Source organism: Heptranchias perlo, chromosome 9, assembly GCF_035084215.1.
Source record: "Heptranchias perlo isolate sHepPer1 chromosome 9, sHepPer1.hap1, whole genome shotgun sequence".
NCBI lineage: Eukaryota > Metazoa > Chordata > Chondrichthyes > Hexanchiformes > Hexanchidae > Heptranchias > Heptranchias perlo.
In genome coordinates, this window is record NC_090333.1 from 60992093 (window position 1) to 61010920 (window position 18828).

Genomic DNA, 18828 nt, shown 5'->3' on the forward strand with positions numbered 1-18828 from the left:
ATTGGATGAGGAACTTTGTATTTTGTGAGTGAATTGAAAATAATTTGGTATGTTGGAATTTTGAAATAATGGATCAGAATTATATTCTGATCAAGTGTATGTTTATTATGTAATGCTCTATACAATCAAAGCAAATGTCACAATTAGCTGTAATATCATTTCTTTTGTTGTACAGATAATCCACAACTTTACTCTTGATAATCAATTCCATTATTTCACATGGAATTGAAGTAAGACCAATAGATCTATAGTTGCCTTTGTCTGTTTTGTCACCCTTTGTGAAATTGGATACCACACTACTCTGCACAAGAATGCGTACTGTTAACATATATAATGGTGGTTAGAGCAGTGTGTCTGGTTTCTCGTATGCCTCATTGACGTGTAACATACTGTACGTGGAATGGAGAGTTTGATATCAATTGATGTATTTGATCTGAGCCTTGTCTTGCTAGGTGTGTTAGCAAACTCTGTGTAACAAATCAGATGCTATGATTCTATAATTAATGATTTTAACAGTAAAGTAACAGGTCAATCGACCACTACAATATCAGAAAAGAGCTGTTAAATACTCCACAAATTGAAACACGAGATAGATCTTTTATCTTTCATAGCATATGCCGACTACAGAAACTATCATAGGTGAATTTCTGTTATTTTTGCAGTATGAGCAGCCGATACAACTCGATGTACTATGATTCCAGTTTGCAAGCAAGCCAGCTTCAAACAGCTGTTATCTCCTCAACTGTACGTGATCCACTCGGAGCGAGAAATATCCCCACTGCTGTGCAGTACTCTCTGTCACATAGGGCTGTGGTAAGCAGATTTAGAATGTTCCTCAATCATAGAATCATATGGGTTCGATTTTACAATGGTGGTGGGTTGGCGGCGGGCGGGCGGGTGAAGGTGCGCGTGGCAAACCCGCATGAACAAAACTTAACGCTTCCGATGCGATTGCACGTTGATCAATGATTATTAACGTCCTCTCCAGGTTTCTTTAGCCCGGCAGCTAGCCTGATTGACAGGCTGGCTGCCGTCAGGAGCTGCAACGCGAGGTGGGGTGGGGGGTGGTGAGAAAGAGAGAGAGAGCGCGACGTCATCAAACGCTGGAACGGAAGATCCGGCAGGGGGGGAGAGGAGAAGATCCGGCGGGGGGGGGGCAGAGAGGGGAAGATCTGGCGGGGGAGAGAGGGGAAGATCCGGCGGTGGGGGGGGGAGGGGAAGATCCGGGGGGGAGGGGGAGAGGGGAAGATCCGGCGGGGGGGGGGGGGGAAGAAGGGAAGATCCGGCGGTGGTGGGGGGGGGGGAGAGGGGAAGATCCGGGGTGTGTGAAGAGGGGTAGATTGGGGGGTGAAGAGGGGTAGATTGGGGGGTGAAGAGGGGAAGATTGGGGGGTGGAGAGGGGGACATTGGGGGAAGATCGGGGGGCGAAGAGGGGAAGATCGGGGGGCGAAGAGGAGGACATTGGGGGAAGATCGGGGGCGAAGAGGAGGACATTGGGGGAAGATCGGGGGTGAAGAGGGGTACATCGGGGGGGGGGGTGAGGAGGGGGACATCGGAGCAGGATACATTGGACATCGGAGCAGGGTGAAAAGTTAGATTCATTTAGTGTTTTCACTTCCTTCCATAGTTTTTTATTTAATTTATTTAGTTTCTTTTTCCCTGATCCGGCCCGTCACGTCTGGTTTCACCAGGAATGATTCAAAGGTGGTGGGCAAGCCGCCCAGGTAAGTTTAAAAAATCATTTTAATGACTTACTCTGTCACAGGTTAAGTGCCTTAAGTACCTCAATGAGGTACATTTGGCTCTTTAACTGTCATCCCACCGGCTTTAATTGCCGGCGGGACTTCCGTTTTTGGGTCACCCGCACCCACACAGGTGGGTCCCTGGGAAACTCGGAAGTTGGCGGGTTGGAGCCGGCTTCCGAACCCAAACAGGATTTCTGCGATTTTCGGAGCCCCCCGCCCCCAACGCACCCGCAATTGCTTCCTAAAATCACCCCCCTAGAATCATAGAAAGGTTACAGCACGGAAGGATGCCATTCGGCCCATCGAGTCCGCGCCAGTTCTACGCAAGAGCAATCCAGCTAGTCCCACTTCCCTGCCCTATCCCTGTAGCCCAGCAAATTTTTTCCTTTTAAGTACTTATCCAGTTTCCTTTTGAAGGCCATGATTGAATCTGCTTCCACCACCCCCTCGGGCAGTGCATTCCAGATCATAACCACTCGCTGTGTAAAAAAGATTTTCCTCATGTCACCTTTGGTTCTTTTGCCAATCACCTTAAATCTATGTCCTCTGGTTCTTGACCCTTCCACCAATGGGAACAGTTTCTCTCTATCTACTCTGTCTAGACCCTTCATGATTTTGAATACCTCTATCAAATCTCTTCGTAACCGTCTCTGTTCCAAGAAGAACAACCCCAGCTTCTCCAGTCTATCTACGTAACTAAAGCCTCTCATCTCTGGAATCATTCCAGTAAATCTCTTCTGCACCCTTTCTAAGGCCTTCACATCTTTCCTAAAGCGCGTTGCTCAATCTTCTGTGGCTGAACCAGCGTTTTATAAAGGTTCATCATGACTTCCATACTTTTGTACTCTATGCCCCTATTTATAAAGTCCAGGATCCCGTATGCTTTTTTAACTGCTTTCTCAACCTGCCCTGCCACCTTCAACAATTTGTGCACATATACCCCCAGATCTCTCTGTTCCTGTACCCATTTTAGAGTTGTGCCCTCTAGTTTTATTGTCTCTCCATGTTCTTCCTACTGAAATGCATCACTTTGCATTTTTCTACGTTAAATTTCATCTGCCACATGTCCGCCCATGCCACCAGCCTGTCTATATCCTCTTGAAGTCTATCACTATCCTCCTCACTGTTTACTACCTTTCCAAGTTTTGTGTCATCTGCAAATTTTAAAATTGTGCCCTGTACACCCAAGTCCAAGTCATTAATATATATCAAGACAAGCAGTGGTCGTAGCACTGACCCCTGGGGAACACCACTGTACACCTCTCTCCAGTCTGAAAAACAACCATTCACCACTACTCTCTGTTTCCTGTCCCTTAGCCAATTCTGTATCCATGTTGCTATTGCCCCCTTTATTCCATGGGCTGCAATCTTGATGATAAGCCTACCATGTGGCACTTTATCAAACGCCTTTTGAAAGTCCATATACACCACATCAACTGCATTGCCCTCATCTACCCTCTCTGTTACCTCATCAAAAAACTCTATCAGGTTAGTTAAACATGATTTGCCTTTAACAAATCCGTGCTGGCTTTCCCTAATCAATCCACACTCATCCAAGTGACTGTTAATTCTGTCCCCAATTATCATTTCTAAAAGTTTCCCCACCACTGAGGTTAAACTGACTGGCCTGTAGTAGCTGGGTATCCTTGCACCCTTTTTTGAACAAGGGTGTAACGTTTGCAGTTCTCCAGTCCTCTGGCACCACCCCTGTATCTACGGATGTCTGGAAGATTACGGCCAGTACCTCTGTAATTTCCACCCTTACTTCCCTCAGCTACCTAGGATGCATCCCATCCGGACCGGGTGACTTATCTACTTTAAGTACAGCTAGCGTTTCTAGTACTTCTTTATCAATTTTTAGCCCATCCAGTATCTTAACTATATCTTCCTTTACTGAGACTGTGGCAGCATCTTCTTCCTTGGTAAAGACAGATGGAAAGTACTCATTTAGTACCTCGACTATCCCCTCTGCCTCCATGAGTAGATCATTATCAAATAGAGTGTTACTTGATTAGAACTGTATTATTAAATTTTATGGTTCCTAAAGTTCTAGATTAATAGGACTGTAGTATATATTTCATTGTATTCTTCAAATAGCTCAAAATTATTGCTTTTCTACACAACAATATTTTGGAAACTATAGGAAAATCATTTAGGCCTTGCAGAATAGATTGTTGGAAGACAATTTGTTTCAGTATACTTTTAAGAACAATTCAAGACTCTTTTTTTTGCAGTTTTTTTTTCTATATTTTTCCCTTTATTGACCAAAGGAACATGTTAGCAGCTCCTTTGGTCAATAGGATAAGACAATTAGCACCTGGAACAAAGTTGCTGCATTCTGACTAACTTCCAGATCAATCAACCTGGTCTGGTCCCATAGACGATTTGCCTTTGACCGCCATACTGTCCGTTGGTAAAGAAAGACAGCTCCCATTTAATTTTAGCTACTTCATAGCAGTATAAGATAAAATATAGAAATCTCCCTATTTTATCACAAGGATGAAATAACCGACTGAACCCTGGCAGGACTCAATCCAGAGCTTCCTGGCCCTGAGTCTAGCACTCGACCAACTGAGCTACTGGCACTCCATTTGAATAACCAGGTTTTTAAAAAAAAAACTTTTGAATGTTAGTTGGAAGAAGTTCTCTGTTAACAAGAATGACTCCTGGCCATAGTACTGGCTTTGCAAGGCCTAAAACAGAGAATAGTTGGAGGGTTGGTCGACCAATGACCTGTCGAGGATGCAAATCTAACCTCCACTTACTTAAAGCACCAGAGAAGTAGTGATCCAACTGCACTGCATCCCTGACAAGGTAGAGTGGCCTTTTTAGCTTCCCTCCCGAATTACTGTTTAGTAACTTATTTGCATTACTTTTTCTAGGAAGTTTTTGTTGCTTTCCATTTATGGTTTATTTCCATATTTCTTAGCTTTGATTGTCCCATTTCAGAACATAGCTTGTTTTTCATATTAAGTCCTTTGGTCAAGACATATATTAATCTATTGCTCTGATTGGATTATTTTCACTGGTTGCTACGCTGATTGTATTGTCAACACCAATTAAAATAACCTGTTCTCCAGATAAGCACCAGTGTTTCTGTGTATAGCCTGTCCAAAATGTTCAAAGAGGGCTTATCATGAATATTTGAAGTACTGGAAAAAGATTATGGAGGAAATAATCTATTGCTAAATACTTCACACCCCATCAAGGAGGCCTCTGAATTAAGTCTGCATATGAAACAGAAGAAGTATAAGCAGTTCAGGTCAGACAAAGAATCGGATGCAGGACATAGTTAGTTTTTGGACTGCATTACATTGAAAGTAACCAAACAAAGCATGGTCTACATTCACACTAGGTATTTTTCTTTTGATGTATATTGTGCTTGCATTGGATCAAAATTTGGTGTCATTCTCCCTGTGAATCATGTCATGGGTCATAACTCAATCCTTGATCTCCCTTCATTTTCTGATTTTCCAGACACTGATAATCCAACCTCCCATATGAAATTTCAATAAGATGTGTTGGGACAGGGTGGATAAATTACCTAGAGTTCCAATTGTCATCAAGGGAACCCTATTTACTTAGGAGCATATGAGAAAGGACAGAGAAACACAAACTGGTCCAACCTGTCTCGTCCCTTTACATGGATTAATTTGCGATTTTTATGCATTCAGATGAAGTACGACAAATTCTCCTAACCAAAACAAGAGGCCTGTGTCTATGACAAAAAGTCTCAAAGATTAGATGCTTGAGGGATAAGCCTATGAATGCTACTCTTAAAACATTCATCTATCAACAAATGGCCAAAATTAACATTACAGTAGGCGAACACTTGGCTCTGTCCAAGGTCGCTCAGACACGGCGACATCATTGTGCAGATTGCTGATTTATGTTAACAGTCTGTTGTTGATGTCATCAAAATTTACTCTCGAGTCCAGGATCTCTTGCTGCATGAATATTCCCATATTTGCTTAAGAATATTCCCACAGACAAAACTTTTAGTGATCCCTTCTAAAGAGACCTCAATCATTGTGATTAAGATGAAGATGTGCAGAAAGTTTTTAAGAAATGTTGGCAATATTATAAAATGACCCAAGGCATGATTCCAAAGTTGCTTTAGTCAGTTACCAGCATGAATGAGCACTAATCCTCTATCTAGAAAAGGGCAGGGTCCCTTTTGAGGCAACTGGGCAGGGGGGAGGGTGAAGTCTACACATCTGAGTTCAAGAAGACCAGACAGGCATACCGACAGGGAATTTGTACGCGGTCTCCTCCCATTGGTACCCCCACTGTCCTCCTCCAGCAGTAACTAATGCTGCCACTATACTTGTCTTTCGGCGTGAATTCTGACTTCGTAGTGCACTTAATGTGGTGTTAGCTTTGCCATGTACATTAGACAGACTCTGCAGTTTCCCTCTCCCATTCATTTGAATTATACCAGTGTGTGGAGCAGTGGTGGTTCTCTGAAATTTGGAGAAAGCAAGCTTGTATGCCCAGTATCTGTGTCATACAGTCCTAGGTATAGCATTGTTAGATAGAGTAAAGTTCCCTTTACTCCACCTCAACGTTGGAACTCAGCTGCTATCCCATTGCACCAGTGTGACATTACCATTCCTACACCAGCCATCTGGTGGCCCCTCTGAGATTGTCAATTCGTCAGGGACAATTCTGTGCTGTCGGTCCATGTCTACTTGAAGGTAGATTGAAACTGCTCAAACTCAGTCACATAGTACCCCTACAGTCTTATTTTAATTCAATGTAGATGCAAACAAGTTATTTTGAATGAATATATCAAAAAAGCAGTATTGTTGAAATCTAGCACTGATTTGGGTTTGACCAGTTTGACCACCATTGTTCTTTGTTCTTTTAAAGGTTGGATTTTCCAAATTTGCCACCCCAGTGTGTGTGTTTTGGAACTTCAGTCTCCAGTAAGTACTCTGACATTTGCACAGTGCAGACTAGTTCATTCCATGTGTATTTAACAAGGATGAAGTGTCTCATTACATTGGTCCACTGCCCCGCCCCCATCCCCATTATTCCTGTGCTTTCCTGACAGTAGTTACACATACTCATGTCTGGTTCTGTGGTTGCTCCATGCTCTATATAGTACCTTGTCCAAATGGTCAAGGTAGCAGAGTGTCAGCAGGCTGTTCGCATCGAGGTTATTGCAGTCAATGTTTACCTCCATTTGCTAACAATAGTGAAAAAGGCACTGTGAGTATAAAGCAGGTTTCCCCACCATTTTTTTTCCCTGTCATTGGCAAATGGGGGAAAATATACTCCTCCAGTCCAGCTGGGGTTAGTGGATATCGGTCAAGAGGAGGAACCTAAGTCAACATCCCCCCCACCCCACCCCGCTACCCAACAGGCAGTAAGGCAGGTAGTGGTGCCCTTACCTTTAGGCAGAGATCAACTGACTCTGCAAGGACTGGGGATTAAACCTGGGTCCCTCCTTATTCTGTTGTATACTGGGTAATACATTTACTTTATTAATTTTCTTAATGAAATATCAGATACATTTCTCTGCTGGCTATTAGTTGAGGCAAGAAATGCCTTTTCAAAATGTATATCTGCTTCCAAGTTAACCACTAATTTAATAAAACATCTGCCTGTTGTATGGAATACTTGATTATTTGAAAGCTTTAGGCTTTAAAATTTATATTCTTCAGAGGCTGGATATTTTTGTAATGTTTCAGAGATGGAAACTATGCCGGATGGTCAAACCAAGGTTGCCAAGTGAGCCAGTTTGACTCTGAGATCACGATCTGCTTTTGTAACCACACAACCAACTTTGCTGTGTTAATGCAGTTCACAGAAATACAGGTAGGTTTGCAATTAAGGGAGGGGAGTGCATGTCTCCTTCCATCATAGAAATAGTCTATGGACATGTTTTTTCATTCTGGAATGCTTATTTGAGTAATGTGTGGGAACTTGAATCAGTTTCCCTTTTTCTCATCTATACTGAGTTTGGTGTGAACCAGTCTGGATTACACAGTGTGACTGACTAATTGAGATTGATGCATTATAGGACTGACTGGAAATGATTTACCACATTGGAAACAATGTGGAGTTTGTGTGCGTGTATTAGTGCTCAGTCGAACATTTGCTGCACTGAACCAACAAATTTTCCTGACAATCCAACATAACTTCTGTGTCAATTTGACATTTTTTACATGTATCAATGAGGTTTCTCTGTGTGTGACATACTGACTGAACATGGCTGGTTGTGAGTAAAAGTGATTGCTGCATTTTAAAAAAGCAACAAAGGAATCATTTATGTTCCCACATTCAATGAAGTCAGAACCAAAATGAAAATAAATTGTGAATTGACACCTGATGTCTGTCATATGCGTGCCATCACTTAACTTTATTTGCACAAGTGCATGATTTTTCCATAAGAACATTTGAAGTTTTTATTATTTTTGATGTACAATTTCCCAGCCCTTATCCCTAAACTTATTAAAAATAATAATCCTTTTCACATCAAACTAGTCGGTATAAGTATATGCTAAGCTTTTTAAACAGTCATAAAATTGTTCTGTCTTATAGTAAAAACACTGTTTTCAATTTACAAACATTTTTCCTTCAATTTTTTTATTGAATTGTGCCACATTTATATACTTTCTTGGGTTATGTTACAGGTTACATGGCACTTGCACACACGCACATTGGGATTGTACAGAGTTCTCTACAGATTGACAGGGCTTAGGTTAAACAAGCAAGGAGGGTGGGTGGGTTGGGGACTTGTTTGGGCAAGGCTTTGGCAGAGCATAATCTCTGAGGGTGTTTAGGGGGGGCAGTGGGATGTGGGGCTATCCCACTTATCACTTGGCCCCAACCTCACTTTGGCTGTAGGGTATGGGGAAGAACGTGACAGTGGCTTTTGCACTGCAATGTACATTATATGTACTCTTCTATGGACTTAGCTCTGATCAGTGTTGCATATGATGGAATATAAAATTTCACTAAACAGGTGTCCACTGTAATGTATTTCATCAAATAAACAGTTTCCAGTGACATTTTGTTGTCTCTTAATGTTTTATACAGTGGGGTTTGGAGACAGAGATTGTCTTAAACAAACTGACGTTCATCGGATCTGGAGCCTCGCTCTGTGCCCTAGTGGTGACCTTGACTCTTTTCACAGTGCTGGAGTAAGTATTTTATTAGATTTGCTGTTTTATAGGTACATTGGTAAGTCCTGCTAAATTTTTTTAAAAGCTGAGGGGCGTGATATGAGAATTTTCGCATCGTATGACAAGATCCCAACCATAGTTACTGCTCCTTCACTACCACCGTAAATTTGCTCTACACTGGCAGTACTACCAGATTTATGTTTCCTCAAAGTGACAAAAAATGTCAAATGATTGTAATTTTTGTCTTTGCTTAAATCTCTAGTATTCCAAAATCTGACCGAACCTCCATTCACAAGAACTTGTTTGTAGCTCTGATTGCCGCACAGGTGGTGTTACTGAGCAGTGACTCAGCAACCAACAGTGAGGTATGTTTTAATGTTACAACTTGCATTTATACAGCGCCTTTAACGTAGAAAAACAACCCAAGGCACTTCACAGATGTGTAATGAAAAATAAGAGGTATTCTAGGGAGCTGAGCAGCACAGTAACAGCCATTAGTAGCGGCAGTCCTGAAATATTACTGCTTTGCAGCTCAATACTACTGAGAATAAACACTTTTGAGACTCAACAGTCGATAGTGTTTCTCAATATCTCTTTGAGTCCATTGTTTTGACATTTTCAGATCATGCTCAGAAGTGTTTTGAAGTCCAAATCCACACTGTTACTTTGGCCTGTGGATTAGTTTGAGGGAAAGGCGGTCCTTAACATTTGGGATGGTAACATAAGTCACTAACTCTTCTCTAAATACTTTGCAGTAACCTCTCTAACCATAGGAAAGTGATCTTGGTGTGAGGTCATAATATATTGTGTAGTGTAATGATCATGTTTGAATAGGAAAGAATTTTTAATAATTTTGACTATTTTACTGGAAATATTTATTATAAACAATCATGGATGGATTTTTACTTGTAATCAAGAAACATTGCTTTGTTTCTTCCTCCTCTCTTACTCTGAATATGCAAATCATGTCTGGATCTATGATGCTGGGTGCTTCCAGTAATCCTATAGCCCGTGGCCATTCAGCATATGTGAGTCTAGTTAGTGAGTGCCACCAGGATGCCTGACCAATGGGACATCACAGCCACGCCTGACCTTGTCCTCAACTGATGCTCACACAGTACATAATGGCCAGGAGTGGAAGCATAACTGATTCCGCCCTTCCCAACTCCCGGCACTGAGGCTAAATGTAACATCCCTCCTGCTTCCCTGGTGTGAAATCAGCTAGCTCAGCACAGATCAGAGATTGAACTGGGGGCTTTCCTGGTCTGTATGGCTCATTTACACACTACCATTACCAATTTAGGAATGTTAATGGATACCTTAAATGTGCTCCACACAGAAGATAAATGATCGGGTATGGTCTCCCAGCCTTGGGATAAAAAATAATAAAGCAGAATGAGACTGGTGTGTTTTGAGTTTGTGAACAAGAATAACGTATACTAACTGTTGGGACTGTTAACAGTTGTCGTGAATCCTGTACTCTGTAGAAATGGGGTTGCAGGGGTTAATACTTGTATCACATTTTATGATGCTGATGTTTTATATGTTGATGTGGATATCATTTTATGTTCCTATCGTTGAAATGTTTCTTCTTCAGCTTACATAGGTGATTCTTCGGTGTTACAACTAATAATGCAGTAATAATGTGACGAGGCAGTTTTATTAATGTAATACAAATAAAATAAAACAACCTTAAAAATAGTTTCAAAACTTTACTTCTGCTCTGCCTGCTTTATGTTTCCTCTATTTTCTGTTCTATATTCTCTATTTAACTTTTATTTTACATTTTTTCTTAAAGGTATTGTATAATATAACTTTTATCTTATTTTTTTATTTTAAAAACTCACCACACCTCTTCAAGGCCTGCGCTGTCCCATTACCCATTTTGGAACATTTTGTGATCTGCATTGCAGTCTCTGATTGGCTGAGAATTGATTCCAAAGGTCAGTTCTTCAGCCTGTAGGATATTGAAGTTTAACCTGGTTGCCCAATTAGAGCAGCCGGCTCAAAGAGATTACTTTTTTAGGATGGCACTGGGCACTCCAAGTACTCAATGAGGTAACTTGTTGATGCCCTCAGAGCTGGACGCATCACAATGAGGTACATTGTGGTGGTAAAGGGTTAATTCATCTCAAGCAAACAACGGAATAAATCAAAGAAATTACACCTGAATCTAAAATAGACGAGTACAAATGAAACATTGGTCCGCAGATCACGTGTGGTAGAAATGCAGCCATATGAGTAATTTTAAAGCTGGTCCTAGCAAATAATAGTATGTAATATCTAAAGTGTTAGGAAATTATGTAAAATGGTTACAGTTACAAGTAATGAGAGAGCTAATCTATTGCATCTTTTTCTAGACTGCCTGCACTGCGGTTACCGCTCTTCTGCATTTATTCTTTATGGCTGCTTTTGCCTGGATGATGGTGGAGGGACTGCTCCTCTGGAGTAAAGTGGTTACTGTCAATTTGAGTGAGGAACGGAGAATGAAATATTATTATCTTATTGGCTGGGGTAGGTCGCTTGAAGACTAGACATGGTACTATTGAAACTATAGTTTCTAAACTTTGGTGCATCAGTGCTGCTCCCATGTTTTGCTGAAATTAGTGTCACTGTTTTACAAATGCCTAATTTATGTAAAAAGTGAGCTGTAATCTGCAATCGATAGATAAGTTTATCTAAAAATTGCAGTATAGGTTTGGTTTCAACTTCATCTTGACACAGACAAGTACAAAGTCCCCAGCTTTTTTTAGGTTTAAAGAGTTCAGGAAGACATTAAAATTGGAATTTTACATTTTTCCCCCCAAATCTCCTGACATATTATTGGAATTACTGAGAAACCAGATATCCAATTTTACGTACACTACGACTCTGTGCATACTTGACAGGGAATAACAAAATAAATTTATTAAAGCACACACAGTATTGTTTTCTTAATCATAGGTTGCATCATAGGAACAATGGGCTTTTAATTTGCAAAGGTATTACTGAAAATTCAAAGATGATGGTTGTACATGAGTTCAGTTCTATTTGAGTAGTTCAGTATTAACAGCAAGTCAAGAAGGATCTTTACTTGTTGATATTGTTGAGTGTTATGATGTTCATATGAATCTGTTCAGTGCATCAGGTCAAGATGGTGTCACAGCAATTAAGTTTTACATTAATAAAATGAATTTATCAATACATTTTTGGTCATTAACTTTAGTACATCATTGCAGTTCCACTAAGTGTTTATGGGTTTGGGATGTCCAAATAATGTCCTGTGCGCCACATGTGGTTTGTGAGCCCTGGCAATCTGGCCTGTGAAGCCCAGGCAACTCGGTTCTATTTCTTTTTATTTCTAACTCACTGGCTTATCCTGTTTGACTTTAGTGAGCCTGAAGATTTGAAGGGGACTGTTCTTTATATGTGGCCCACAAGACTTTTAAATGGTTCACGAAGACAAAAGGGTTGGATACACTTCAGGGGTTGACGATATTCTTGCTGGAGCCACTTAGCTCAGAATCCAGATGAGCAAGCATGGCATTACAGTGAGTGACTGCGCTCAGAATCATGACGAGCAGACATGGAATAACATTACAGTGAGTGACTGCGCTCAGAATCATGACGAGTAGACATGGAATAACATTACAGTGAGTGACTGCGCTCAGAATCATGACGAGTAGACATGGAATAACATTACAGTGAGTGACTGCGCTCAGAATCACAAGTAGACATGGAATAATATTACAGTGAGTGACTGCACTCAGAATCACAACGAGTAGACAAGGAATAACATTACAGTGAGTGACTACGTTCAGAATCACAACGTGCAGGCATGGAATAATATTACAGTGAGTGACTGCGCTCAGAATCATGACGAGTAGACATGGAATAACATTACAGTGAGTGACTGCGCTCAGAATCACAAGTAGACATGGAATAATATTACAGTGAGTGACTGCACTCAGAATCACAACGAGTAGACAAGGAATAACATTACAGTGAGTGACTACGTTCAGAATCACAACGTGCAGGCATGGAATAGCATTGCAGCCGAGATGACCATTAGAGTCATTGTTTTTTTTATCCAAGCTATTTGGGTGATCATAATTTTAAGAATGCTTGTTTGTCCATGACCGATGATTTTGGAAATGTAAAAGCCATGGGTATATAATAATCAGACATACTGAATACTACCAGTTAAATAGCAATCTTCCTACTGCAGCAAGCTCTATTGATAGTTTCTAAGATATTTATATAACAGATCGTAATATAACAAGAAAGTATATACTCGCGATGCATATTGTGTCATGGATTGTTACCATTCTTGTTCATGTTATTGGGGTCCAGTGTTAGTCATGTAAGATATATAGCACTACATGTCCTTGTGTCAAAAAAATTATCCATACTTCCTTTAATTTCACAATGAGGAAATAATGATTTTGATATTACAAGACTATTAATGCCTTATTCCTGAAGATAGTGAGGATATATTTGCATAAGCTTTTTAATTACATATAATCAGACTTTAGACTATGACCAGCAGTTACCTTTAAGATTAATTTGTAGCAGAGAAACGAACAAGGAATAACTGGGCTTTGAACCTGTTCCTTGTAAATGGTACTTACATTTATCACAGTTTCATATAAATATTTTATTATCCATTTGTTAAATAAACTATGATTTATAGACAGCTAAATACTGGTTAAAGCTGACTTTTATCTAAGGTGCATTAAGTCTGGCACTCTTTTGTAATTGAATATCTTTCTGGAATTTAGAGCATTATAATAAATAATATTGGGGAGCAAACTCATTGTAATATTATGAAGCTTGCTGATGGCTACATGCAAGGGTAAAGAAGATTGATAAAACTGAATGGATCTGGACCAGTTGTGTGTTAAAAGGATATCGGATGGATAGAAAGAAAGAAGAAAGAAAGAACTTGCATTACTATAGTACCTTTCATGACCTCAGGATGTCCCAAAGCACTTTACAGTCAATTAAGTACTTTTGAAGTGTAGTCACTGTTGAAATGTGGGAAATATTGTAAAGGTGGATTTTAACGTGGATAAATGTAATGCAGATTGGGACATTCAATTTAAAACATGGGTACACAATGAATTAATTAATTCAGTCGTGTCAAGCTGTTTTTAATAGGACTGATCAAGTACTTGGTGCATCTCAAGTGCATTTAGTTCCAAGTCAAAGCAAGCTATTCAATCCTGTATAATTCATTGGTAAGGCCACACTTGGAAAAAGTTGTCAAATTCTGGCCACCCTACTTGCAAAAGGATATTGATGTTTTGGAGACTGTTCAGAGATAATTGTAGGACTTGGAATTCTAAGTTCTAGGATCACAGACCTGAACTTGGAGAAAAGAAAATGGAGAGGAGTAATAATCCATTTAAAATGATGAGGGACATGGGGAATCTAGATGTAACAGGTCATTTAAGTTAAACCGATTGCAGAACTGGAAGAAGTACATACAAAACTCTAGTAAGACTGGGGAATAGAAGAATTGTTTTATTGGATATGTGAAATAGATTCTGAGTAATAGCAGTTAAATCTATATTGATTAATTCCTTTAAAAAGGCTGGATAGTATCTGGTTAGGAATGGGATTGAAAGCTTTAGGGATACAAATGGATGCTGATGCTCAAATTCTCTGTGGAACTGTAGAATTTGTGGTCCTGGGTCTTTGTTCAATTTCAATTGTTCAGAGTTGAATAGCGTGGGTTGTTGGAAGAATTTTCGTAGAAACTTCACCTTCTTGAAGGTTTTATATAAGTTCCTTTGGCTCCTTCAGGACATTGAATGAGTTAGGTAGAATCTATGATAGGCGACATAGTACATGGACTGTGGGTATAGAATCCATGAGAGGGAAAATTGGACAAAGACTGTGGGCATCGAAACTATGAGAAGAAAAATTGGACTTGGATTGTGGACATAGAATCCATGAGAGGGAAAATTGGACATGTCTGCGGGTTAAGAATCCATGAAAGGTTCGGGGGGTGGGTGGGTGGAATTGTACATGGATTATAGGTATGGAATCCATGAGAGGGGGAAATTGTACATGGGAAGTGGGTATGAAATCCATGAGAGGGGAAAATTGGACATTGATTGTGGGTATAGAATCCATGAGGGGGGAGAATTGGACATGACTCGATGGACCAAATATTTTTTCTGCCTTGTGTTCTTAAAAATAAGCATCTATGTTCATCAAAATGTTAAGGAGATCCAGATAGTACAAACCTGCCAAAATGATAATTACAGAATACATTACTATGAACTTGAGACAGCCCATTTTAATTGGTGCAGACCAATTATCATTATCTTGTCTATCTGTTCAAGCCTGCCATTATTTGGAATGATTGCTTGCATTTCTACTCTAGGTCTCCCTGTCCTAATAGTAACCATCACACTGGCAGCAGCACATGACAACTACATTGCAGACAGATACTGCTGGTTGAATGTTCACAATGGAGTAATTTGGGCCTTTGTTGGACCAGTTATCTTCATTATTATGGTAAGAATGCAGTTAAGTTTTGAAACAATTAACTTTCAAATCTAGAACCTTTAATGCACCGTAAATAAGTATTTGTTGGCATTTGCAATGTTTATCAAGACCTTTACCATTACTTTATCAAGACCTCTCCTAATTTTCTTCTGGTGTATGATAGCGGTGCACAATGTACTGAACAGAGGCTATTCACACTTGGCTCAGTGATAGCACTCTTGCCCTTGAGTCAGACAGTCACAGGTGCAAGCCCCACTCTGGGACTTGAGCACATTATCTAGCCTGACAATTCATTCAGTACTGAGGGAGTGTTGTCTTTCGGATGTAATGTTAAACTGTGGCCCTGTCTGCCCTCTCAGTTAGATGTAAAAGATCTGATGGCACTTTTTGGAGAAGATCAGGGAGTTCACCTGGTCTTCTGGCCAACTTTTATCCATCAACTAACTTTACCAAAAAAAAACAGATTATCTGGTCACTATCTCATTGCTGTTTGTGGGACTTTGCTATGTGCAAATTGGCTGCCACATTTCTCTACTACAATAGTGACGATACTTAAAAAGTACTTCATTGTCTTTGAAGCACTTTGGGGCATCCTGAGATCATGAAAGGTGCTATAAAAATGCAAACCCTTCCTTCCTTCCTTTCTGCACTTCAAGAGGGAATAAGCAAAAATTGTAAAATGATTCATCTCCATTCCGCCTTCATTTCCCAGTGAATTTCAGTATCACACTTGGGCTTTGGTATTCATTGCAGAATACATTTCTCCATTCGAGGTTGAAGAGATCTTGCATTGATATATGAGGACAACTGTATGGTGCACACATGCCCTTTGATAGATGTGTTACACTAAACAGCACAGCATCTGAGGGATGTGTAAAATGTTTGAGTTAGATTAACTTCTAAGAGTTCTAAGATACATGTGGTTTGTCTGGCTTTGTCTACACCTGTTACACCCTACTAGTTACAGTTACTTGTAGGTCAGTTCATGCAAATGCACTGCTGGGCTGTATATACTGGGTGGGTTCTTTCTCTGACTGTTCATTGTGATACTGATTTGAATGTGCAAATGCAGAACATATAAAACGTTATTCCTAATTGAGGAAGAAGAAAGAGCTGGCATTTATATAGCACCTTATCAGGCCCTCAGAGCATCCTAAAGTGATTCGCAACTAATGAGTTACTTTTGAAATGCTATCACTGTTGTTATGTGGGCAAATGTGGCAGCCAATTTTTGTGCAAAGCAAGGTTTTGCAGCAAGACTAAAGTAATGCGTGACCAGTTAATTTGTTTTTGATGGTATTGTTTGAGAGAAGAATTTTGGCTCGAACACTGGACGAACTCCCTTCTCCTCTTCAAATAGTGCTATGGGATCTTTTAGGTCCATCTGAATCACCAGAACATCTCATTCAATGAGAGGCAATGCAACACTCCTTCAGTACTGCACTGAAATTATGCGCTTAAATGCCGGAGTGGGGATTGAACCCACAACATTCTGTCTCGAAGATGAGTGTGCTAACATCTGAGCCAAGATAGTTGGCAAAGCCTACTTATATATTACATTTTTTCTTGTATCTGACATACAAATTTATTCATTTGGATTGGATTAACGCCAACCAATCACATTCTACAAAAAAAATTACCAACTCAAAATAAAAATTTCTGAGACACATCTGCCATGATACTTTCCTTACTGATGTAACCTCAGCCTCAACCCGTCACACTTGCCACTAGTATCTGTTTCTCCCAGCAGTTTTTTTCCGGCACCACTTTTAATTAATATTACTCCCTTTTATCATCTGTAGCTATGCTGGGAGAAGGAGGGAAATAGTTCTTTGTGGGTTAACATTACAAAAATAGCATATCCTCAGACTTATAGAAAGCAATGCTATAGGACATCCACTAGTCTTTTAAAAAGTTTATTAATTTAGAATTCCGTAATAAATTTTTCAGTATATGTATCTTAGCTGAAAAAAGGTACTGCTGGAGTATATTTGCATTAACTTTTTTAAATGACTTCATAACAAAATCCAATCATCATTTCTTTGCTGCACAGGTGAATATGTTTGTGCTTACGCGAGTTGTGCTGATCACCATGTCAACTGCCAAGCGACGTGCAATCATGCTTGCCGTTAACAGCAGTCCCATAGAGCAAGCCTACGATCAGATTAGGTGAGAAATGCTGTACAGGCAACGGTCCTCTAGAGGGCAGTATTGAATCAGTTTGTCATTCCTCTTCAGGAGAAGAAATGAACTGCTCTTTGCCAAATAAAAAGCAACATACAGTACTGCAAATGCTGGAAATCTGAAACAAAAACAGACAGAGCTGGAAACATGCAGAAGCTCAGTCAAATTCCATGGAGTGAACCCATGGTTAACATTTCGGGCTTGCACCCTTTTTCAGAACCCTCTTTTTAGCATTTGACTTTAAAAAAAAGCATTATCAAAGTTTTGTGACCATTTCCCACTTTTCTCGTTTGCCCTTTATATAGTCAATTTGGGTAAAGTACAATCAATGCAGACCATAGGACCAATGTTGCTTCTAAAATGACTATAATTACATGAAATAGTTCTTTCTGTTACTCTGGCGATTTAGTTGCCTGCGAGGAGTGAGAGTTTTGGTTTGCCTCATTATCACAAGTCCATGTGCAGTATTTGCTTCATTCTGATGCCAGTGTTGTGTTGTAGGGCTGCCGTGAAAGCTGTGCTGGTGCTCTTGCCCATTCTGGGCCTCACGTGGCTCTCTGGAGTCCTTGTTCCACTCTCTGTTGTAATGGCGTACATCTTCGTGATACTCAATTCCCTGCAGGTAAGTGACAATCTCTTCCTAAATCCAGGTTACCAGAACAAGCAGCTCTTGAGTTCTGTAATGAGCAGTTTCCGCTGAGCTTATCATTGTGAACGTATTAATGCGATATTGTTGCCTGTATATTTGTTCAATGGACACGGAACTAAAAAAGAAAACAAATGCTTAGATTCTTTTCCAACTTGTTGCTTTTCTAAATGTCTGTACTTCCAGCTGAACCTCTGCCTTTTTATATTTGACCTTTCTCTGAACTGCAATCCTTATTCGGAAACTTTTCATATTCAACTAGGAACGGGACGTTTTATTTTCAATAGCATTCCATGACTGGCAAAGATTAAATTGTCATATTTTGCATGTAAATTAATTCTGCACAGATTGGCAGTAAAACATAGGTAATATTTTGACACCTGCTTTTCAGTTAACAGGGAGACTAATCTCATGATCTGAAGTATTTCCGTTTCAGGGTGAAGCTTTCGACTTATCTTGTGCAGCAGATTTTTTTTTCTGGAAACTTGGCAGAAAGCACACACGTTTAAATTATATGCAGTTGTGTTGAGATTTTCGCTGACAAGTGTTTATATGATAATTGTCACTCCCAAGACATGCGCAGTAGTACTGTACATTTGGACTGTGTTTTAGTACATGTACA

General features: G+C 40.0%; 1 protein-coding gene across 1 annotated transcript in view; it reads left to right on the plus strand.

The window, feature by feature from the left end:
- Positions 1 to 18828, plus strand: part of LOC137324915 (adhesion G-protein coupled receptor D2) — a 257856-nt gene that overhangs the window by 44578 nt on the left and 194450 nt on the right. Inside the window, exons 11-19 of the mRNA XM_067989607.1 lie at positions 702 to 813; positions 6618 to 6673; positions 7442 to 7568; positions 8793 to 8896; positions 9141 to 9243; positions 11239 to 11392; positions 15252 to 15385; positions 17430 to 17545; positions 18062 to 18182. Of these exons, the coding sequence (XP_067845708.1) occupies positions 702 to 813; positions 6618 to 6673; positions 7442 to 7568; positions 8793 to 8896; positions 9141 to 9243; positions 11239 to 11392; positions 15252 to 15385; positions 17430 to 17545; positions 18062 to 18182 (1027 nt within the window). The remainder of the gene's footprint in view (positions 1 to 701; positions 814 to 6617; positions 6674 to 7441; positions 7569 to 8792; positions 8897 to 9140; positions 9244 to 11238; positions 11393 to 15251; positions 15386 to 17429; positions 17546 to 18061; positions 18183 to 18828) is intronic.